The 19,818-nt window shown below is 63.8% G+C and overlaps 1 protein-coding gene across 1 annotated transcript; it reads right to left on the bottom strand.

The window, feature by feature from the left end:
- Positions 1–823: 823 nt before the first annotated feature.
- COL18A1 (collagen type XVIII alpha 1 chain) lies at positions 824–19,566 on the bottom strand. Its single transcript, XM_082001415.1, has 42 exons — positions 18,509–19,566; positions 13,497–14,041; positions 10,545–10,628; positions 10,393–10,452; positions 10,083–10,221; positions 9,884–9,987; positions 9,769–9,795; positions 9,507–9,677; positions 9,390–9,416; positions 9,237–9,299; positions 9,049–9,135; positions 8,853–8,906; positions 8,629–8,778; positions 8,416–8,478; positions 8,201–8,245; positions 7,145–7,285; positions 6,993–7,064; positions 6,852–6,878; positions 6,689–6,733; positions 6,492–6,554; positions 6,013–6,048; positions 5,852–5,941; positions 5,671–5,700; positions 5,534–5,560; positions 5,276–5,338; positions 5,048–5,122; positions 4,919–4,954; positions 4,743–4,796; positions 4,454–4,528; positions 4,166–4,237; positions 3,913–3,955; positions 3,730–3,792; positions 3,603–3,646; positions 3,373–3,495; positions 3,137–3,281; positions 2,952–3,025; positions 2,743–2,871; positions 2,513–2,548; positions 1,916–2,188; positions 1,635–1,832; positions 1,331–1,446; positions 824–1,240 (listed from the first exon to the last, which is right to left on the bottom strand). The coding sequence occupies exons 1-42, from the start codon at positions 19,203–19,205 to the stop codon at positions 1,027–1,029; spliced, it is 4,680 nt and encodes a 1,559-aa protein (XP_081857541.1). The 5' UTR covers positions 19,206–19,566; the 3' UTR covers positions 824–1,026.
- Between the last annotated feature and the right edge of the window lie 252 nt (positions 19,567–19,818).

Raw genomic sequence — 19,818 nt, 5'->3', positions numbered from 1 at the left:
GCTTTAAATTGCATTAATTACACAAAATACAGTAGACTGTAAGAAATAGACTGTGTGACTCGCACAGCTTTTATGGTAATAATTTCCGTAACAATAATAAAAAGCTAGTTACAGATTTCTTTTTCTTTCTTTTTCTTTAGCACCTTGGATTTGCCCACACCACTTCAACCCAGCTTTGCTGCGCCTTGGCCCTTGGAGCGCAGCAAAGGTGGCACGGGGAGGGGGGTGATGGCGGTGCCTGCCCTCGGTACCACACGTGCTCGACACATACACGTAATCACACGCCAAGGGCACACCTGTCCCATGTTTGGGCCACCCCATCACCCTGGTCCATGCGCCGGTCTGGCTGCGGCTGTGTCCGGGGTGGGGGGCACAGCGGGGATGGGGGGGCACCAGACCCACCTCCGGGGCTCATGAGGCCGGGGGGGGGGGAGGTGAAGATGATGGTGGGAGGCTGAGTGGAATGGTCCGTACCTGGGGAGGACGGAGACCATCGCGGGGAGCCCCAGCATCGCCACGGGATAGTCCTTGCCTGGGGTGGGATGCTGGAGAAGACCCCAGCGATGGGGATTTGGGTCCAGCCCCGAGCTCCTGGTGGGGACAGTGTGAGGCTGGGGGGGTCAGAGAACTGCCCCCCATGGCTTTCTGGGAGGGCACACCGCATGGCAGTGCTGAAATCTCCCTGCCGAGCATCCTCCTGCCCAGCTACCCCGAAAAGAGCATCCGAGTGGGTGGTGGATGCAAGCTGAAGTGGTTAAATATTAAGGGTTAGAGAGAAGTGGAGTGAGAGGAGGAGGAGGAAGGCAGCCAGCCCATGGCTGCCCTGCCCCGGGTGGGATGCGAGCCCCTGCCGACCCAGGGCAGGGGCGATGGCGATACTCTTTGGCTTCAGGTCTGCGGGAGGAGAAAACCCTGTGGGGCGAGGGCAGGAGATGGAGGGGCTGAGGACCACGGGGGTGCCGGGGTGCAGGCTGGCCCGACCCTCCCCGGGGAGATGTGGGGTACCCAGGGGATGGGGAGGGGGTGTCACTTTTTGGCGGCGGTCATGAAGCTGTTCTCGATGCAGAGGACAATGAAGGCGTGCTGGCAGCTGCTGGCCGCCTGCTCCAGCAGCTTGCCCGAGCCCAGCGAGGAAGCCTGGCCAGTGGCAGCGCGCTCCTCCGTCCGCCACGTCTCGCAGTAGCTCTCGGGCAGGCGCCGGCCCTTCGCATCTGAGCCGTGCCAGACACTCTTCTGCGGCCTGGAAAGCAGAAAGGTGGGGGGCTGCCGCTACCCCCCATGGTCCAGACCCCAACTCCCCTCTTTCCCCATCGCTCGATCCTGTACTCACCATCCTGCATCCCGCAGGACATCCCGGCCGTCGAAAGAGAGGATGCGGGCGCCGGCTCGCAGCGGGGCCCCGCTGCCCGTGAAAAGGGCTTCCCAGTTACTGAAGAGCACTTCGTCCTGGGAGGGGTGTGGGGAAAAGGGGGGTAAGCCCTGCCTGCACCCCAAGAGCATCACAGGAGCTCCAGCCACCCCCGGGGAGGGGATGCTCCACTGTCACTGCCCTGCAGATGGATGGGGGCTTTGGGATGCTCTGCAGCCCTTGGAGCTCATGGGGTGTCGGGAAGAAGATGGGGACACGCACGTACCCGGAGGTTGACAATGGGCACAGCAGCGCGGTCGGCCCTGCGTACGATGCTGTAGAGGTCTTGCAGGCGGGAGGAGAGGAAGGCGCGGAAAGTGCCAGCCAGCCCGACCTGCCGGGCTTGCTGGAAGCACTGGAAATCTGCGCCCCGGATGCCGCGCATGCCGCCGCTCAGCGGGGCATTCAGGGCCACCAGGTGAAGCTGCCAAGAGGGGACAACAGGGCTTGAGGGACATGGCTTGGACCACCACCATCACCTCCCGTCAGCCGGCACACGGCACTCACGGCGGGCTGGAAGTCCTGGTGCACATGGGCGGCCACGGGGGCCGGATCTGGCCGGCGGTGGATGTAGTAGCTGTTGAGGAGCTCATGCTGGTGGTGGAGCAGGGGTTGGTCAGGAAGGCGGTGCTGGTTGGCCACCACCTCATCCCCGCGCCAGGGTCGGGCAGTGGGTGGGAGACCGTGGTTACGGAGAGGGTGCAGGGGTCCGTGGGGCTGGAGGGGGGGCTGTGGGCCGGCGTAGTGGGTGCTGGGGGGCTTGTCGTACACCTCGTTGTCCTGGAGAGGGAGGGAGAGACAGGCACAGGTTGGTGCTGCCTTGGATAGGGATGAGAATGATTAAGGACGGGGATGGATGGATGGAGATGGGGATGGATGAGTGGAGATGGGGATGGATGGAGATGGGGATGGATGGATGGAGATGGGGATGGATGAAGATGGGGATGGCTGGCTGGGTGCCTGGAGATGGGGATGGATGGATGGATGGATGGATGGATGGAGATGGGGATGGCTGGCTGGGTGCCTAGAGATGGGGATGGATGGATGGATGGATGGATATGGGGATAGATGGATGGAGATGAGGATGGGCGACAGGGGACTCACCAGAGCTGAGCTGGGGATCAGGGTGTGCTCTTCCAGCTGCAAGTACATGTCACATCAGATCCCAGCCACCCCCCTCTCCTCTTCCTTGTGCAAGGGTGGGGGAGGATGATCGAGCATCCCCAAAAGATGCCACTGAAACCCCAGGGTGATGCCACCTGCATCCCCTCAGAGCTGGGCAGCGCAAGCCAAGATGGGGTGCTCTCTCTGTTCCCCCCCCCCCCGCCACTCACCAGCACCCGGCGGAAGCCCCCACGCAGCCGGACGTAGAGCTCTTGCCGGTCAGTCAGGAAGATGAGGCCGCCCTCGGACAGCTCGTGCGCGGCACTCAGCATCGCCTGGTACGTCGGCAGGGCACGCAGCTGCGGGCACAGCCCGGCGGGTGGCTCAGGGCTCGGCCGGCCAGCCCGTGGGCAACCCCTCCCACAGAGCCCCAACTCACCCCCAAGGACATCCCGCTGGTGCCTGGTGGTCCAGGGGGTCCTGGTGGTCCGGGGGGGCCAGGGATGCTGATACCTGGGAGGAAGAAGGGTGAGATGGAGAGGGCTGGGGCACGGGGAAGGGTGCGGGGGGTGTAGAGAGGGATGCAGGGCTGGCAGGGAGGGATGCGGGGGCACAGATACTCACTTTGTCTGTGGGGGCCTGGGAAGGAGGGTGGACCGGGTGGCCCGGGAGGGCCAGGGGGGCCTTGTCGCCCCTCGTATCCGATACCAGGGGGGCCTTGAGGTCCGGGAGGTCCTGGTGGCCCAATGATACTGTCCCCCTTGGGACCCTAGGCAGTGTGAGAGAACGCCCCTGGAGCAAAGCACCTGGGGATGCTGCTCCCCATTCTCCCCTCGCCCCCTGCGCTCTGGGGTACTCACCGGCAGCCCAGGGTAGCCCTGGGGCCCTGGAGGTCCCGGCAGCCCGGAGACACTGGGACCGTAGAGTGGGGTGCTGCCTGGCTCACCCTTCTCACCCTTGGGACCTGCATCCCCCTTGTCACCCTGTGGGATGGCACAGCCTTAGGGTGAGCGGCCAGGGTGCACCCCGGTACCCCAAACCATGCCAGGTGCCGGCCCCACATGCCGTGGCCAGCAGGTAAAGGCCTTACCCGCAGGTTGGCACTGAAGTGACTCGGATCGTAGGGAAAGTGGCCTGTGGAGAGTTGGGGAGAGGAGAGCCAGGGTGGGCGTGAGCCACCCTCTGCCCACCTCTGCCTGTGGGGACCGGTCACTCACCTGGGGGTCCTGGGGCTCCAGCATCGCCTTTCTCTCCTTTCTGTCCTGGAAACTGGTGGAAACCTGTGGGGAGCAGCAGAGAGATGCCATCTCAGCGCCACAGCATCCCAGCCCCAGCTCTAATGGAGGGTGCCCCAAATCTCTGCCTTGCCAGGGGTCCCCAAACCGCTCCAAGGGACATACCGGGGAAGGCTGGCAGCGCAGGATGGCCGGAGTCACTGAAGGCCTGCGGGGATGCAAAGGAAGCGGCTGCAGAGATGGCAGCGTCCTCAGGGACACCCACCTCAATGAGATGCTGACGGCAGCCCCATGTGCCAGCCCTGGCTGGGATGCCAGCGGAGTGTGCCCTGTCCCCTCCAACCACGCAGGGGACACTGGGAGGACCCGGTCACCAGCGCTCAGCTTCCCCCATCGCGGTGACCATGTTGTTACTCACATTGCTGCTGTCGTAGACTATGCTGCCAGGTGGTCCGGGGGGGCCTGGGGGACCTGGGGGTCCCGGGGGACCCTGCGGCGGGGAGAGAAGATGTGTCAGGGTCCTGCAAAGTGGACAGTCCCTGTGGCGGGGGCACTAGGGTGATGCCCTGCTCCAGAGGGGCAACCAGACCCTTGAAAGAGGGAGGCACGTGTCCTTTGCCGAAGGGATTTAGGTTCCTAGGGAGCCCCTCGGTGTGTCCCCCCATCTGCTGGGCCAGCAGCCCGGGGGGGCTGTGGCAGCGCTCACCCGCAAACCCAGCACGCCACTGACATCCGCGGGGTCACCCTTCTCGCCCTTCAGCCCGTTCATGCCGGGACGTCCCTGCGGATGAGCAGCACAGATGAGCCTCGTCCCTGCCCCCCGCCCAGGTCCAGGGTGACACCCCGGCATCACCTCTGGCACCTCGGCAACACCCTACCCCTCAGCACCGCAGGGACACGATGGGGTTTGGGGTTCGGCAGGTGCAAACGGGGTGGGGGGACGCGGTGGAGGAGGCGATGGCTGAGGGGACAAACAAACCGGGAGCGGATCTTACGGGTCTGCCCGGAAAGCCGATCTCTCCCTTCATCCCTGCTCGTCCCTGGGGACCCTGGAGGGGAGAGAAGACGAGGATGAGGGTGCTCAGAGTGCGGGCACCCCCTACCCCCCTCTGCCCTGGATCAGCCCCATCCCGCCCAGTGGGATATGAGGAGGATGGTGGTGGTGACTTACCGAGGGTCCCATCGGTCCCCGCAGCCCTGGCTCCCCCTGCGGACAGTGGAGAGGGAAAGGGCATCACCACTGGGACCACCCGGCACCTGTCGCAGGGGACGTGCCCCCCCGTTCCCGCAGCGCACCCACCTTTTCTCCTTTCACCTTCGCAGTGACCATGGTCCCATCGGGGCTGATGATGACACCGGGCTCCCCCTTCTCCCCCTGCAAGAGAGGAGGGGGCACAAGGGGAGATGGAGGGAGTGGGCTCCCTGCCACGGCAGGGCTGGCATTGCTGCTGGGACCCGGTGACCAGGCAGGATGGGGGACCAGAAGCATGACCACCCCAACAGGGCAGAGGTGGCCCGAAGCACTTACCTTCAAACCTGGGGAGCCCTGGGGACCAGAGGACCCCCGATCACCTTTCGGTCCCACCGGGCCCTGCAGGGAGGAGCACAGAGCCCGTGTCAGCCCTGACCCACCAAAGGTAGACCCCAAACCTCATCCTCCATCACCACTACCCCAGCACTGCTGCGGCAAAGCGTGGCAGGACTGGCAACCAGAGGTTCCACCAAACTGTGCCCAGAGCTTTCACCGGGGCCACCCCTGCAGCCCCCAGCCCTGCCACTGACTCACCGGGAAGCCGGCGTGACCCTGTCTGCCCTGCGGAAAGAAGCAGCAATGCTTGTAAGAGCAACCCCTCCCTTTCCAAGAAACCAGATGCCCACCCGGCACTGCTGAGGGGTGGGCATGGATGGCAGGGGGGCACTTACCTCTGGACCAGGCAAAGCCGTCAAAGACTTCTGGAAAAAGAGACAAAACTGGGTTTTCAACCTGATCTTTGCTCTGAAGAGGTCAGAGGTCCCCCTGCATCATGGGTGCTGGGCAGGGCCCCCCGCACACCCCCAGTTTTAGCTCCCTCCAGCCGCAGTGAAGCCAGGAGCCATCACTTACATCTTCGCTCGAGACAGCCACAACCTGTCCGGGGGGACCAGGGGGACCGGGGGGGCCAGGCAGCCCCACACCATCTTGGCCTCGCTCACCCTGGAAGACACAAGTCATCAGCCCCAGGGCCACTGCTGGCCGGTCCCCGTCCCCAGCCTGGTGGCACGTACCTTCTCGCCGGGGCTGCCTCTGTCGCCTTTGGGTCCCTGGAAGGAGGAGCAGGCAGCAGTGAGCTTCCCGCGTGGCACCACGCACAGCCCGACCCTGGCTCACAAGCGGAGACCCGCTCCTGCCTGCAGCTCAGCAAAATCTTTCAGGCCACCCCCCCGCTGCCTGCAAGGTCCAGGCAGCAAGCCGGGGGGGGGATGCTTTTTGGGTGGAGGTGATGGCGAGCAGGGTGGCAAGCTGATGGGGATGGGGTCACAAGCAATGCGGGCACTCTGGCACGCGGTGAGCCCGGTCCCAGGGCGGGGGAACAGTGGGAGGCACCGGGGGGATGGATTGTGGCTGCTAGGGGTAGATTTTGGTTGCTGGGGATGGATTTTGGCTGCTGGGGATGGAGCTGCTGCAAGTGGCCCTGCAGTGAGCAAGGGTGCCCTGCCTGCAGCGAGCGGGGGGCTTCTGGGAATGGGGGGGCTGATGCTCCTACCTGCGGTCCAGGGAAGCCCTCCAGGCCAGGGCGGCCGTCCACGCCGGGCACACCGGCATCTCCCTGCAACGAGGCGTGGATGCAGTACAGAGCATCCTCCCGGCAGCCCCAGGTTGGGGAGCACGGGGGTCCTCCCCAGCACTCCACCAACCCCAGAGGCTCACACACAGCCCGTCCTGACCTCTCGGCGCTCCTACCTTCGGTCCCGGCAAGCCGGGCTGCCCAGGGCTGCCGACCTCCCCCTGCAAGGAAAGATGTGTCAGAGCAGGAGCATCCCCATGGGCATCCTGCAAGGATGGAGCCAGGCTCCTGCAGCGGGCTCCGGCAAAGGGCGAGGATGGTGTTTGAAGATCTCCTCACCTTCAACCCCGGCAGTCCCGGCACGCCCTGCGAGCAGTAAGAAGGGATCCATGAGCGTGGGGTGATGGCAGGGGACACGATGGTGGGAGATGCCCCGGGGAGCCCAGGATGGAGGGGAGGGGTGAGTGGGAGCGGAGCTACCTGTGGTCCTTCGGGTCCGGGTGGTCCAGGGGAGACGGCAGCAAACGGCAGCCCCGAGCCCTCCATGTCACCCTAGGTGGGGAGGAGAAGGGACTGAGCCACGTCTGCCCCCGGCTCCATCACACCACTCCACCACAGGGGTGACCACTTACAAATCCAGCCTCGTAGCCCGGCCCTGGCGGTCCCGGGGGGCCGGGGGGCCCTGGCTGCCCTCGGGGTCCGATGGGCCCGGGAAGGCCAGCTAAGCCCATTTCTCCAGGGGCTCCTGCTGGTCCTGTTTCTCCCTTGCTGCCCTGCAACGGGGACAAGAGTAAAAAGGGGACAGATGAGACAAGGTGACAACGGTCCCCGCCTGGAGCCTGAAAAACAGAGGCAGCGCATCCCCTCCCGCATCCCCAAACCGCCCCTTGGGACAGGGCTCGGATGCTCCCCTGTTTCCAGAGCAGAGGGGCTTTGTGGGATGGGGGATCGCACAGCCCCGGCTCCCTGTGCAATGCGCACTGTGACCACCAGAGGCTCGTCTAAAATCATAAATGTGATTTTTTTTTTTTTTTTTTGCATGCATCGCTGGCTCCGATGCCGCGGCACAGCTCAGCGCCGAGGGGCGATGCTCACGGGCACCCTTGCTATGGGTCTCTGAGAGGCAGGTTCAGTCCTTACGCCCGCTGCCGCCCCATCCACCCTCTCGGTGTCGGCAGTGTTGAGAAACCTTAACCCTCGCCCCCAGCTCAGGCTGCAGTGCACGGGGCATCGCGAAGGGCATCCCGGCCCCCGAGGGAGCGAGGGCGATCGTGCGCGTCCCAGCAAGCCTTTACCCCCACCCTCGGGGATGCTGGGTGGAAAGAAGCTCATGCAGGCAGGCAGGAGCGACGTGCAGAAGATGGGGTGTGGGCAGCCAAAAACCCAGCAAGCAAACCCTCTTCTGTGCCTTGAAACATTCCGCTTGGCTTTCCTGCCCGCTTCCCGAGGCGGCAGCGCCTGGAGCAGAGCCAAGCGAGGGTGGCTGGAGCCCGGTGAGCATCCCAGGCATGGTCGGCGGCCCCACGCATCCTCAAGCCGCGGCACTGCTCCACTCCGGGAGGAACCCGAACACCAGCATCCCCCTCCCTGCTCTGGCATGAGGTGGTCCCCCCAAGCAGCATCCCTGCCTCCAGTCTGCAATGCATGTGGGACCCCCTCCCACAAGAAACCTGCCCTGGGCACAGTACCTTGGGTCCTGGCGCACCGGGGAGGCCGAGGTCACCCACATCACCCTGGGGAGGAGGAGGAAGAAGAGGGTGAGAAGAAGCTGCCTTGCTCCAGGAGCAGGGTGGTGCTCTCCAGCTCAGGGATGGAGGGAGCTGGGACCTCCCGGACGTGTGCCGGGGTGCCGGCTGCCGAGGGGGGAGCTGTGACGTGCTCCCGGGGGACGCGGGACACTCACCCGCTCTCCTTTGGGCCCCGGCTGCCCGGCTGCCCCGTCTCTTCCAGGAGGACCCTGAGGACCCTGCAAGATGCCCAGGAGCTCGCTCCAGCGATGGGAATCCCCATGGGGCTGGTGGGCACAGAGCCCCCCACTGCCACGGGGGGGCAGTTACAGGCCCATTGCTGTGGGGTGGCCCTGGGATGGGTCCCCTTGGCCATCCCACAGACCTACCGCTGGCCCCGGAGGCCCAGGAGTCCCATCCTTGCCCGGCAGCCCTGGCGGTCCCAGAAGGTCCGTGCGGTTCATCCCAAACCGTCCTGGCTCCCCAGGCAAACCGGGCACGCCGGGTGGCCCTGGCGGACCGGGTGGCCCTCGTGGACCCTACAAGAGAAGGCAGAGACGATGGCCATGCGTGTCCCCCCACTCCCTGCTGGCAGGAGGGGACCCGCACTCACCCGCAGGCTCTCCAGGTCACCGCCGAAGCCGGAGCCCTCCATGTCGATGAAGGTCTGGGGGAGAAGCAGAAGGGTGATGTCAGGCACCGGCATCCAGGGCTGGGGTGCTCGGCGGCGCAGGGATGCTGCCCAGGGGCTGGCAGCAGCATCCCGCTCCTCCATGCCCCCCCCAGCCCCTGTCCCAGGGGGAACCCACCAGCTTGTCGTGCTTGGAGGAGGGTCCTGGCAGTCCTGGGGGACCGGGTGGTCCAGGGGGTCCCCTCGGCCCCACGCCTGGGTCACCCTGGCACAGAGAGAGCATGGTTTGTGTGTAGCCCAGCCGCCGGTCAGAAGAAGGGGGGGCAGCGGCGTGTGCCGTCCCCCGACACCGGCGCCGGCACTCACCTTCTCCCCCTTCAGACCGGGCTCCCCCGGCATCCCAGGGAACCCCTGGGGCCCCATATCGCCCTGCGAAAGGGAGCGGTGGGGGGTCAGCAGGTGGCGAGGCAAGTGGGTGGCCCGCACCCATCACCCCACCAGCCCCATCACCCCACTTACGGGTTTGCCATCCTCGCCGGGATCGCCCTAGGGATGGCAGAGAGGGGAGAGGTCAGTGTGCAGGCAGGCAGGGGTGGGAGGAGAGGGGATACCCGAGGGGTGGGAGGCTCAACTCACAGGCTCGCCATCCCTGCCGGGGGCTCCGTCCTTCCCCGGTGGCCCTGGGGGACCGGTGACCTGCTCCACCACCGAGCCATCGGTGTGCCGTGAGAGGGTCCCAGGGGGGCCAGGGTCACCCGGTTCCCCTTTCTGGCCCTTGGAGCCGGGGTAGCCAAATCCGGCACTGCCCTAGGGAGGGAAAATGGGATGGGTGGCACGTCCCCAGGGGCGGTAGCCCAGGCCGGCATGGATTTGCCCTGGCTCCCCCAGCGATGCTCACCTTAACGCCCAGTTCTCCTTTGTCCCCCTGCGGGATAGAAACAAAGAGGAGCGGGTGTCAAACGCAGACACGTCGGTGGCATCCTCGAGCCCCTGGGATCCCCCCTCTCACCTACCTTTTCACCCTTGACACTGCCCATCCCCACGATGCTACCGGTCCCCGAGTCCCCTTTCAGGCCACGCTCGCCCTTCTCCCCCTTTTCGCCTTTGGGGCCAGTGCCTGCGGGAAGGGAAAAGGGACCCAGTTGTGCTCAGGTATGGCCACCCTGCCACATCCCTGCCGGTGTGCCCTGGGGATGCCGCTGCTGGCATTACCTCCCGCGGAGACCCGCCGCGTCTCCTCCGCTCTGGTCCTCTCGGCTTGCTGCGGGGAGCCCCCGCCGCTCCTCGGCCCACCGCCCGCTGCCACGGGGGGAGAGGTCACGGGGACAGCATCCACCAGCCCTGGGACACCCTGTGCCAACAAGAAGGGGACACCACGGTGCCGTTCACCTCCCGGTGCCTGTTCCTTTTGGGACCCCATCAGGCATCCCAGGACCACGACCGTGGAGGGTACCCAGCCCTCCTCGTCCCTAAAATCTTGCGGTCCTGCTGCCGAGTGCAACACCCGCGGGCTCCAACTCACCCTGTCTTTCCCCGAGGGTTGGTGTCCACCTTCTGCCCCGCTGCCAAAATCGCCAGAGACCTGCGTTTGCCCAGGGAGAAGGGGCGAGGGGTGAGCCGGGAGCATGGGGTGGCAGCCCCCCAGCCTGCCCCAGCCGGGCTGCCGGCGCTCACCTCCTCGGCGTCGTCCTCCTCTTCCTCGCACTGGCGCTCGGCCGCCCGCGGGTCCCCTTGCAGCTTCAAATCAGCAATCACCCCCTGGAAGGAAACCACGCCGAGGGCTGCCATGCGTGGACACGCGCCACGGACAGACGTGTGTCACGGATGGACGTGTGCCACAGACAGACGTGTGCCGCAAGCCACCCCACGGCTGAGCCGCCCGGCTGCCGTCTCCCTGCGCGCCCCATGCGCGTCAGGCTGCTTCGCCCGGCATGGAGCGCGCTCTCCACGCGAGCATCCATGTCTAGGCATCCCGGCACAGCGAGGTTTCACCCTCGCAGCCGCTGGCACGGCTCGGTGAGCCGTGGGAAAAAGCCCCGTGCCGGCTCCGGCACCGGGCAGGCCAAGTGGAGGTGGTGGCCGGGATCCAGCCAGCCAGCAACGTTTTGGCCATGCTCCTCACTCCCCCTCTCCAGAGGACTCCAGCTGGGCTCTCTGCCCCAGGCAAGCGCCGCCGGCCGGTCCCAGGCCACCGCAGCCCTGGCTTTGTATTTCTTAGGCTAATCCGCACTTCCTTACCATTTATTTGGGTTTTGCAAGTGCTGCGCGCATCCAAGACGCTTGTTTACACAAGAAACCGCCACAAATTCCCTCCCAAGGATGCTGCCTCCACACAAAGCCGCGTAGCACAGCTACTGCTGCTGGCCGGGAGGGCAGCATCCCCGTATGGGCCAGGGAGAGTGTGCGGGTACCAGCCTGAACCCTGCGGCTCCCATGGTCACCCCCAGCACATCTCCGAGCCCAGCCCAGGTCCTCGCTGCTGGGCTGCTGCGGGGATGGGATGATGTCCATCCCTCTGATCCCAGCAGGGAGATGCCAGGGACCACGCTGGGAAGAGAGCTCAGAAAGAGCAGATACCTCCCGCTCTGTGTCTCTTCTCCGGGCAAGACACCTAAAATAATATTTGGGCTCGCTTGAAAGCACAGCGCACCACGTCCGGGAAAGAGAGTTGAGCTCAGGAAACACGATGGGTTTAAGTAAATAAGAACCAGGGACAGTTGTAGTTCAGCCAGGCTGGCTAGGACATTATAATATAAATATATTATAAATATATTATAGGTATATAATAAATACCATATTTATTATATTTAAATCTATTGGGTTTTTACCTATATGTAATTTAAAAAAAATATAAATCCGTCTCAACAGCAAATGCCCCCCCTGGGTGTGTTGTGACCCCCTCCAGCTGCTCGCCCTGGTGACAGCCAGCTCTAACCCATCCCTCTCCTCCCCACTGAGCACCAGCAGCAAGCCCAAGCTTTGATAAACGCAACACTCCAGCCTGGCCTTCCCGGTCCTGGGGCTTGCCAGAGGCATCAGAAATAATACGGTTCCAGCCCTGGACCGAGGCATCCCCATGAGGGATGGTTCTAAATTTTGGGCCATAAATTTTGAGGATCTTTGCATCCTGTTTACCCCAATAAAGGTGGCAGCAGTACCGTAGGTCTTACCACGCATCCAGCTGCAAACCAACCCTCCTGCCAGATCCCAGCTGAGACCCCATTTACAGTAGCCCCCTTGATACCTGCTGTCCCAGGGGCTTCTGCCTTACCTTCAGGCTTTGCCTCTCCAGGTTTCATACCGTTGACACAAAGGCAAGTTGGGAAGAAGCACAGATGCCAGCTGAGACCCAACCAGCAGCCCTCCAGCTGCCCATGAGCAGCTCGTCTTGCGGCTTGACCGAGGGCCAGGTTTTAATCAGCTTGATGCCCCGTTAGTTTCAGATAACGCGAGTCAGGGCTGGTCAGCGATGGAAATACCATGAGGCAGTCAGATGCCAATGGGACGTCCAAGCCCCCGCTCCCCGCTCCCCTCTTGGCCAGCCCAGGCCGTCAGCCTCCTTCCCTTGATGGCCGGCTATTCCCCATGGGAAAACCGGGGGCGGGCGGTGGGATCGGGTGTTTGGCAAGCTCAGGAACATCACCTGCTAGAAAGGCAGGAGCGCTTCGCTCTGTTCTGGGCTGTTGCTTTGCTGTCCAAATGGTGCCAAACCCTCTCCAGCTGGGGAGAGGAGCTCCTCCACGGCCATGACCTGGCCCCTCTCAGCATGTTCAAGAGCAAAAAATTGCTCTTCAAGAGCTCTTGAGACCTCAAGGGACCAACCCGCATCCCACTGCAAACCAGTCTCTAGCCCATCAATCATTAACCCCTTCCTGGGGGAGCTTTCTCTGCCCGAAGCTATTTAACTGGGACTGCGGTAGCACCGCTACTTAAGCTCAGAAACGTGCTTTGCAAAGCTTCCTGGGAAAAGCATTGCTCCACTCAGCAGAGCCTCTGTTGCTGGGCAAACCATGCTTAACCCAGGAGAAACCCGGCGGCGCAATCCTGAACTTTATTCTCCTCAAGTACCGTGGGGAATTTCCGTGTCAGCTGGGCATTTTCCCCACACTTTCCATAAGCCTTATCTAGAACATAAGTCACGCTCACATCACAGGCTGAGCTATCACCTTCTCTCCTTGCTCTCCAAAGTCTTCCTGCAGATACCGCCCAACGTCAGCCAACAAAGATATGCTCCAGCCCAAGCATTTTTTCCAGCTAAGAGAGACATTTTACCAGCCAAACCAGCTCCTCCAACAAAGGAGATGGGTATTTTTAACAAGGGGGAGATTTGAAGAGGCTCCGTGCGTTTACTGGAAAAGGTACGGGTGACAGTGGCTGCTGTAGCACAACCCCACCTCCTCCTGCCAGCCCCTCTTGGGAGCTTTGCTTTGGTGAGACCCAAGACAATAAAGTTGGTAGCATCTCAAGCCATCTCCCCCCCCCTCCATCTCAAGTGTCTCCTTCCCCAGTGACATACACGAAGTGTGGCCACTGCTTTGTCTTCTGGGCTGTTGCTTCAACAGCCACGACCCTCCAGCCTCACCCAAGCTTCTTGGAGATGCTCCTTGGGGTGACCCAAGGCCTTACCTGGTATTTATCTGGGTCAGCCCCTCCAGCCTGAGCAACAAAGAGCCCAGAGCCATCTTCCAGTTCCATCTCATCTGGGGAGCGCTCAAAGTGGACGCGTTCGTGCTCCTCACAGTCCAGGTAGAGGATGACTTCATCCTCCTCCACACTGATGGCAAAGCGTGTCCACTGGTTGAGCAAAGTGGGCACGGTGAAGGTGGCTGCCGCGTATGAGCTTGGTGAGCCCGGTTCCGTGTAGTAAAAGATGATTTGCTGCTTGCCCGCCCGCAGCTCCGAGAGCTTGACGCCCACATAGATGATGCTCTGCGAGGAGTCCGTGACAGCAAAGAGCACGCCGGCCCGGGGGGTAGTGGGCTGGATGTGGAAGAGGAGGGAAAAGTCCCGGTAGAAAGGGCTCGGCAGGTGGTACCGGGCCACCTGGCCTGTGTTGGCATTGGGGCCAAAGACGTAGCCAGGGTTGTTGTCAGGGCCATAAATTTTGAGGATCTCCTCCGGCGGGGGGTCTCCGATCAGCTCCAGGAGGCTGACCTCGGTGCTCAGGTTCTCTGCAAGGGGAAGGGAAAAGGGACGGTCACAACTGGCCCGGCGAGGATGGCCACCCTCAGCAAGGTACCTTGAGGGGGACACCACTGGCCATACCTCCCCCAAATGCCGCTCTTCAGCGGCTCCCTCTGCTCGCCCTCCCCAGGGCCCCTTCAGGCTGCGGGTTGGCCAAGGCAGCAATGCTCCTCGAGCTGCTCCCACCACACCGTTTGGTTGCAGCTCCCCAAATGCTACCCACTCCCTGCTGCTGGCCCTCCAACCACAGCTGGGCCATCCCTGAGATGGGATAAAGCCAAAGGGATCTTGCCTACGGTAGCAACATGCCTGTGCAGGCAGCAGGGGATGCTGCCGGAGCACCAGGATGCTGAACAGCCACGGTGCTGCGAGGAAGTGTGTTGCATCTGTACCCGTTACGGGGTCATGGTGATCCCTCACGTCATCCCCGGGACAAATTCACAGGGTCACCCTGGCTGGGAATAAATCAGAACCATCCCCTTGCAACACCCTGGGAACGGGGCTCGAGCCGGCGCGCCCCGTCGGCTTCGCAGATGATCTCAATTTGGAGCTCGCCTCCTTTTCCCGGCTCCTTTTTCTCAAGCCGCTTGGGGAAGTTCTACTTGGGACGGTCTCTCCTGCCCGACGCAGCTGAACATCTGGCCGGGGCGAGCCGGGCCTCTGTACGCCAGCTCCCGTTGTTTTGGCAGCAGGCACATCCTCATCGCCCACACACCGGGCGCTGGATTCCTCCTCTCCTATGTCAACCGCTCGGGCGGGTGCCAACTCGATAGGAGCGAGCGGGCCGGGTGCTTTTTAACTCCGCGTTTCCCGGGAGCACGGAAACCCAACCACCCCAGCTCCAAAATGGCCGAGGGTTCTTCACTGGGAATGGGTGCTAGGTGCCAATTTTGGCCCCATCCTAAGTTCAGGAGCAGGAGTCGAGACAATTCAATGTCCCCAACTCCATCCCTGGCGTTTCACGTGAGTGATGGGGGGTTATCAGAGGTGTGCTGGGCCCAGGAGGACTAGCCAGGAACCTCCACCCTGCTCTGGAGCCAGGCATTGTCCTCCAGAGCTCTTAAAAAAAGTAAAAAGAAGCAGGGGGGACAGGGAAAGAAAGAAGAAGAAATCAGCCCAGCCTTGCCCAGGCTGGAAGGAAAACATGTCTCTTGGGATGGTGGGAGGAGATGAAAACCTGGGTGACTTTTCCAAAGCCTGGGGGTACCTGCACATGCGGAGCGTCCCCAGCCTCCTCCCGCTGCCAAGCCCCAATGCCAGCACCAGCCCCGTGACAAGGACCCAGGCAGCGGGGACGTTAGAAATGCCACCCATTAGAGGTGGGGGCAAGTCTTCTCTCTGCCAGACCCCAGACCCACTGGTCCTCTCCCGAGCCTGCTGCTCCAAAACTAGTCTGTGCTCTGTACCCTGCTCCCCCAAGCCCCAAGCTTGGCACCCCAAAACTGAGCACCCGTCTGGGAGGAAACCTCCCTCCAGGTCTTGCACCAGTCCTAACCCCTTCATCTGCCCTGCGCCGGGATCAGGCTTCCCTGTGGGGCATCCCCAGCCCGCTTGGAGGTGAGGGGCTCGGCGCAGCCCCTCCGCCCCGCCGGCCGTGGGCACCTCCGGATCCTGGAGCCCAGCATCCTTTCGCGCCCAGATGTGTGCAGCCCTGCACCAAAAATGATGGGGTGAGCGAGCGGGGCTCCCCCGCACCCGCAGCGAGTCCCAGCCTGGCACCCACCCTTGAGACACCCCGTGCCCAGGGACCCCACAAGCTCGCTCCCACCGCCCCATCCCCAGTCGCCCCGTCCCCAGCCGCCCCAGCCACCCTGCGGCAACGCGGCTGTGGCCAAGCCGACGGCAAACGCCAGGATGTGGGGATGGAGCTTATCTCGGGCTGGAAGAGGCCAAATTCACAGCAGCTTTAAGGGAAGAGGAAATCAGAGCTTCCTCCTGGGGGTCTGCACGGGTGTGAGAGCTGGCGCTGCAATTTCGGCAGCCAGACAAGCCATTGTCTGCCCCCGGGGCTCGGGATGGCGGGGGACAGCCTGAAAGAAGCTTTTGTTAGCGATGCAATTTTCAACCACGCTCCCCTTGGTGTTTCAGCCGCCTCTGGGATCCTCCCTCCTCTCCAAACATGCCGCTCGCCCCCAAGCCCGGGGCGGGAGCCGGGTGCTGGCGCTTCCCAAAGCGAATGGGGACACATCTATCCCCTGCACGACATGTAAAGAGGCAGCGGCCAGGGCTGCGACGCTGGCTGGGGCCTGGGGAGCCGCGGGGGTAAGGGGAGACCCCTCCAAACGGCCGCTCCCGTGCAAAAGCCAAGTGCCCCTTCTCGACGCCATGCCTGCTTTTTCCAAAGGGTACCCAGAGCCCAAATATTGCACCTTCTCCTCCCTGCGGCCAACCGGCAGCACCCCCCGTGGAGCACAGAGAGCCAGAGACGGCTGACGCCGCGGCGGTTTTGGGCATGAGATGGCCGCGGGGACGCCTCTGGCCACAGCGACCCAGGTGTTTGCTTCTGTGGCCAGTGGAAAGCCCGCAGGGATGCTCCAAGCCCCCCTCCCGCTCTGCCATGGTCTTCCTGGCTGGCCCAAGCCGGGGCTGCCAGCGTGGGCCCGCGCACCCCATCCCGGCGGGGATGCAGGGCACCCCCGGGATGCGGGAGCATCTCAAGTCACTCCACGGGGTGCACCACAGTCCCCACGTCCCCCACCCTCTCCCGACGCTGCCCATCCGGGAGCACGTGCCTCCCCCCGAGCAACCCCACGGTCCCGCCGCATCCCCGCCGGGGTGGGCCGGCGAACAGAGCCGCTTTGATGACGAGGGGACCGCGTGCGCGACCCCTGCCTGACGGCCCCCCGCTAAATCGCCCCTCTGACAGCAGCGGGCGTCTCGCCCCGCCTGGTCGGCAGCCCCGGGCCGTCACCCGCGGGCGCGAGGGGCCGGCACGGGAACACAGCCCCATTCAGAGGGCTCGGCGGGGGGAGCGGCGAGCTCCCGCTCCCGCTTTCATCCCGAACTGTGTTCTCGCTCTCACACCCCGATGTGCGTTTCTCCGAGCGCCGGTCATGCCCCCCGCTCCCTTCCTTTCACCCCCCTGCCCAAGAGGCACGTCTCGGTCCCCAGCTGACACACAGAAGGGTCACAACCACCTAACGACGAAGCCGGAGGCGAAGTAACCTCTCCTGCCTGCCACGCGGGGGGGATCAAACATTAGCCGTTGGGTAAATCATTAACCCCGAGGCAAAGGGCCGCTCTGGGAGAGGGGACCATGTGGGCACGGGTCACCTTGAAGCCTCCTCACCACCACGGCCCCAGACGCTGCTGCGGTTGGGTGGTCGCGGCGTCCTGGTCCTTCCCCTGTCCCCGCGGGGAGCTGCTGCCTCTGCAAGCGCCCCGCTCCCAGGATGGGCACCCCAAAGCCCTTTGGTGTGCGCTGCGGCTCCTGCAGAGCGGCCATGAACGCCAGCGCCATGCGCCCGCGGAGCACCTCTTGTCCTGGCCACCGGAACGTCCTCTTTTAACCTGGCCACCGCGTTTCACCGGCGGCGAAACAGCCCGAGGAGGGGCTGGTGGTGCTTTGCGGAGGGAGCCCAAACCCGCTGGTGGTCCCTGTTTGAAGAAGCTGAGGCTGGATGGAAAGCGATTTTGGACTCGGCAGCATCCCACGGGGACAAAGCAGAAGCATCCCTTGGCGCCTAAAAACCTGGGGGGTGTCTGGGGAGGGGAGACACACACACAGACACATGGACGGTGCCCAGCCACATTACCTGCAGAAGCATTAATAAAGACACACGAATACCCTTCGTCCTCCTCGGGCAGAGAGTCACAAGGCAGAGGCAGGCGCCCGCCGGCCAAGTGCATCCAACACAGGTCTCTGACGGCCTCGCAGAAGCCCTGGCACGGCGGGGGGGTTACGGGGACCGAGGCGCTACACCCAGGGAGCAGGAGCAAGCAGAGAAACCACTCCACGTAGCGATGGCACCGCGATTCAAGCAGCCCCTCCCACTCATGCAAAGCCGCCCGAATTTCCACCTCGCTGCTGTGGCGGAGGTAATTCGGTAATCGGAAGCGGTCGGTGCCCAGCACGCTGCAGAAGGGCAGGCGGGTCGGGACGGGCAGGCAACGGCCGGCCGACGGCATCAGTCCGGGTAAGAAGGATGCGAGCCCCGTGCCGCTACTACCATAGAGTCGCGTAGTGGCGGTTAGTAAATCAAACTCGAGAGGACCGGCATTATCGGCAAGAGGAGGATCCACACCGTTAGCCACCCTCCTGTTAGGCAAAAGAGGGCTCTGGCTCCCGTTCATGCCAGCCAGCACCAGCCGCCGGTGGCCGGTGCCGTGCCGCAGCTTCGGCGGGGCGGGCGATGCTCCATGGCGGTGTCGGGGCGGTTGGGCTGTGGGGTCCCAGGGCGGCACCGCCTGCTCACGGGTACTGTCACCTGGTGAGAAAGGAAAAGGGGCACTACCTGGCCAGGGACCCGCCGGTCTCTGCAAGGACACCCGTGTCCCCATCGCTGCGGGGGTCCCCGTCCCCAGGAGCTGCGGGTCCTTGGTCATCCCTGTCCCCAGGAGCTGTGGGTCCTCGGTGGTCCCTGTCCTCAGGAGCTGTGGGTCATCGGTGGTCCCTGTCCTCAGGAGCTGTGGGTCCTTGGTCATCCCTGTCCCCAGGAGCTGTGGGTCCTCGGTGGTCCCTGTCCTCAGGAGCTGTGGGTCATCGGTGGTCCCCGTCCCCAGGAGCTGCGGGTCCTCAGTGGAGCTGCTGGCCGCATCCTGGCCAGGGGCAGGTGACGTGCTGTGGGGAGGAGCGATGCTTGGCCGTGCCGTGCTCTCCAACAGCCCCGTGGCATTCCTGCCCCACCGTTCGGTGGTTTTGCCCACGGTCCCCTCGCCCGCAGGTGCTGCTGTGCCGGGATCCGGCTCCTGGCGCTGCGGGGTGGTGACGTCCCCCACCACCCGGCCATCCCACGTCCCTGGGGATGCGCTGGGGGCGGGAGCTGCCACAGAGGCGAGCGGCTCCGGCACCGCGGTTCCCTTGCCGGGAGCCGCTGGGCTTCCTGTGGTCTTCGTGTTGCCCCAAATCCAGTCCAGGAGCTGCGTTTCAGAGGAGGAGAAGCAGCAAGCCAGGAGGAGCAGAAATCCCAAGTGAGGTGGGGCCAGGGCCATCAGGAAGGGAAAACGAGCCCCGTTGCTTCGGAGAGCGAAACGGAGAGGCCGGAGGAAGGAAAGGAGGGAAGAGGCAGGAGTTTTGCCCCGGCCAGACACCCGGAGCACTCACATCGCGCTCTCCTCCCCAGCTCCGACACTCGACCCTTCAGACCAGAGCGGAGCAGCGGGAGGAGTGGCCGCGCCGCCGGCCCGGCCAAACCCTCCTCTCCCGAGCGCCAGCCTCCCCGCACCCGGCACGGCCCCCCGGGGACCCCGCCGCCCGGCTGGGAACCCACCTCAGCCCCCCAAAACCTCTGGGAGCCCAGCCAGCCCTCAGACGCACCCTGTTCCCTGTCCCAGCTGCTGCCGCTGCCGGTTTTTTAACTCCTTCCTGCCCAGAAAATCCTAAATCCTCTCTCCCTGCTCGGTGGCTCCGTTTCAGTTACCGGTGTCGAGAGCCGTACATGAGGGGGCCACGCATGGACACGGTCCCCATGGATGCCCAGATTCGGTAGGACACACAGGTCCCCCCGCTCCAGGTCTTGGGGAAAGGTTATAACCTCAGAGCAAAACAGAACAAGGAGAAAACATTTCCCAAGATTTCCACCGGCCAGAAACACAAGTCCCAAAA

Source organism: Phaethon aethereus, assembly GCF_964289735.1.
Source record: "Phaethon aethereus genome assembly, chromosome: 6".
NCBI lineage: Eukaryota > Metazoa > Chordata > Aves > Phaethontiformes > Phaethontidae > Phaethon > Phaethon aethereus.
This window is presented reverse-complemented; position numbering and strand designations above follow the sequence as displayed.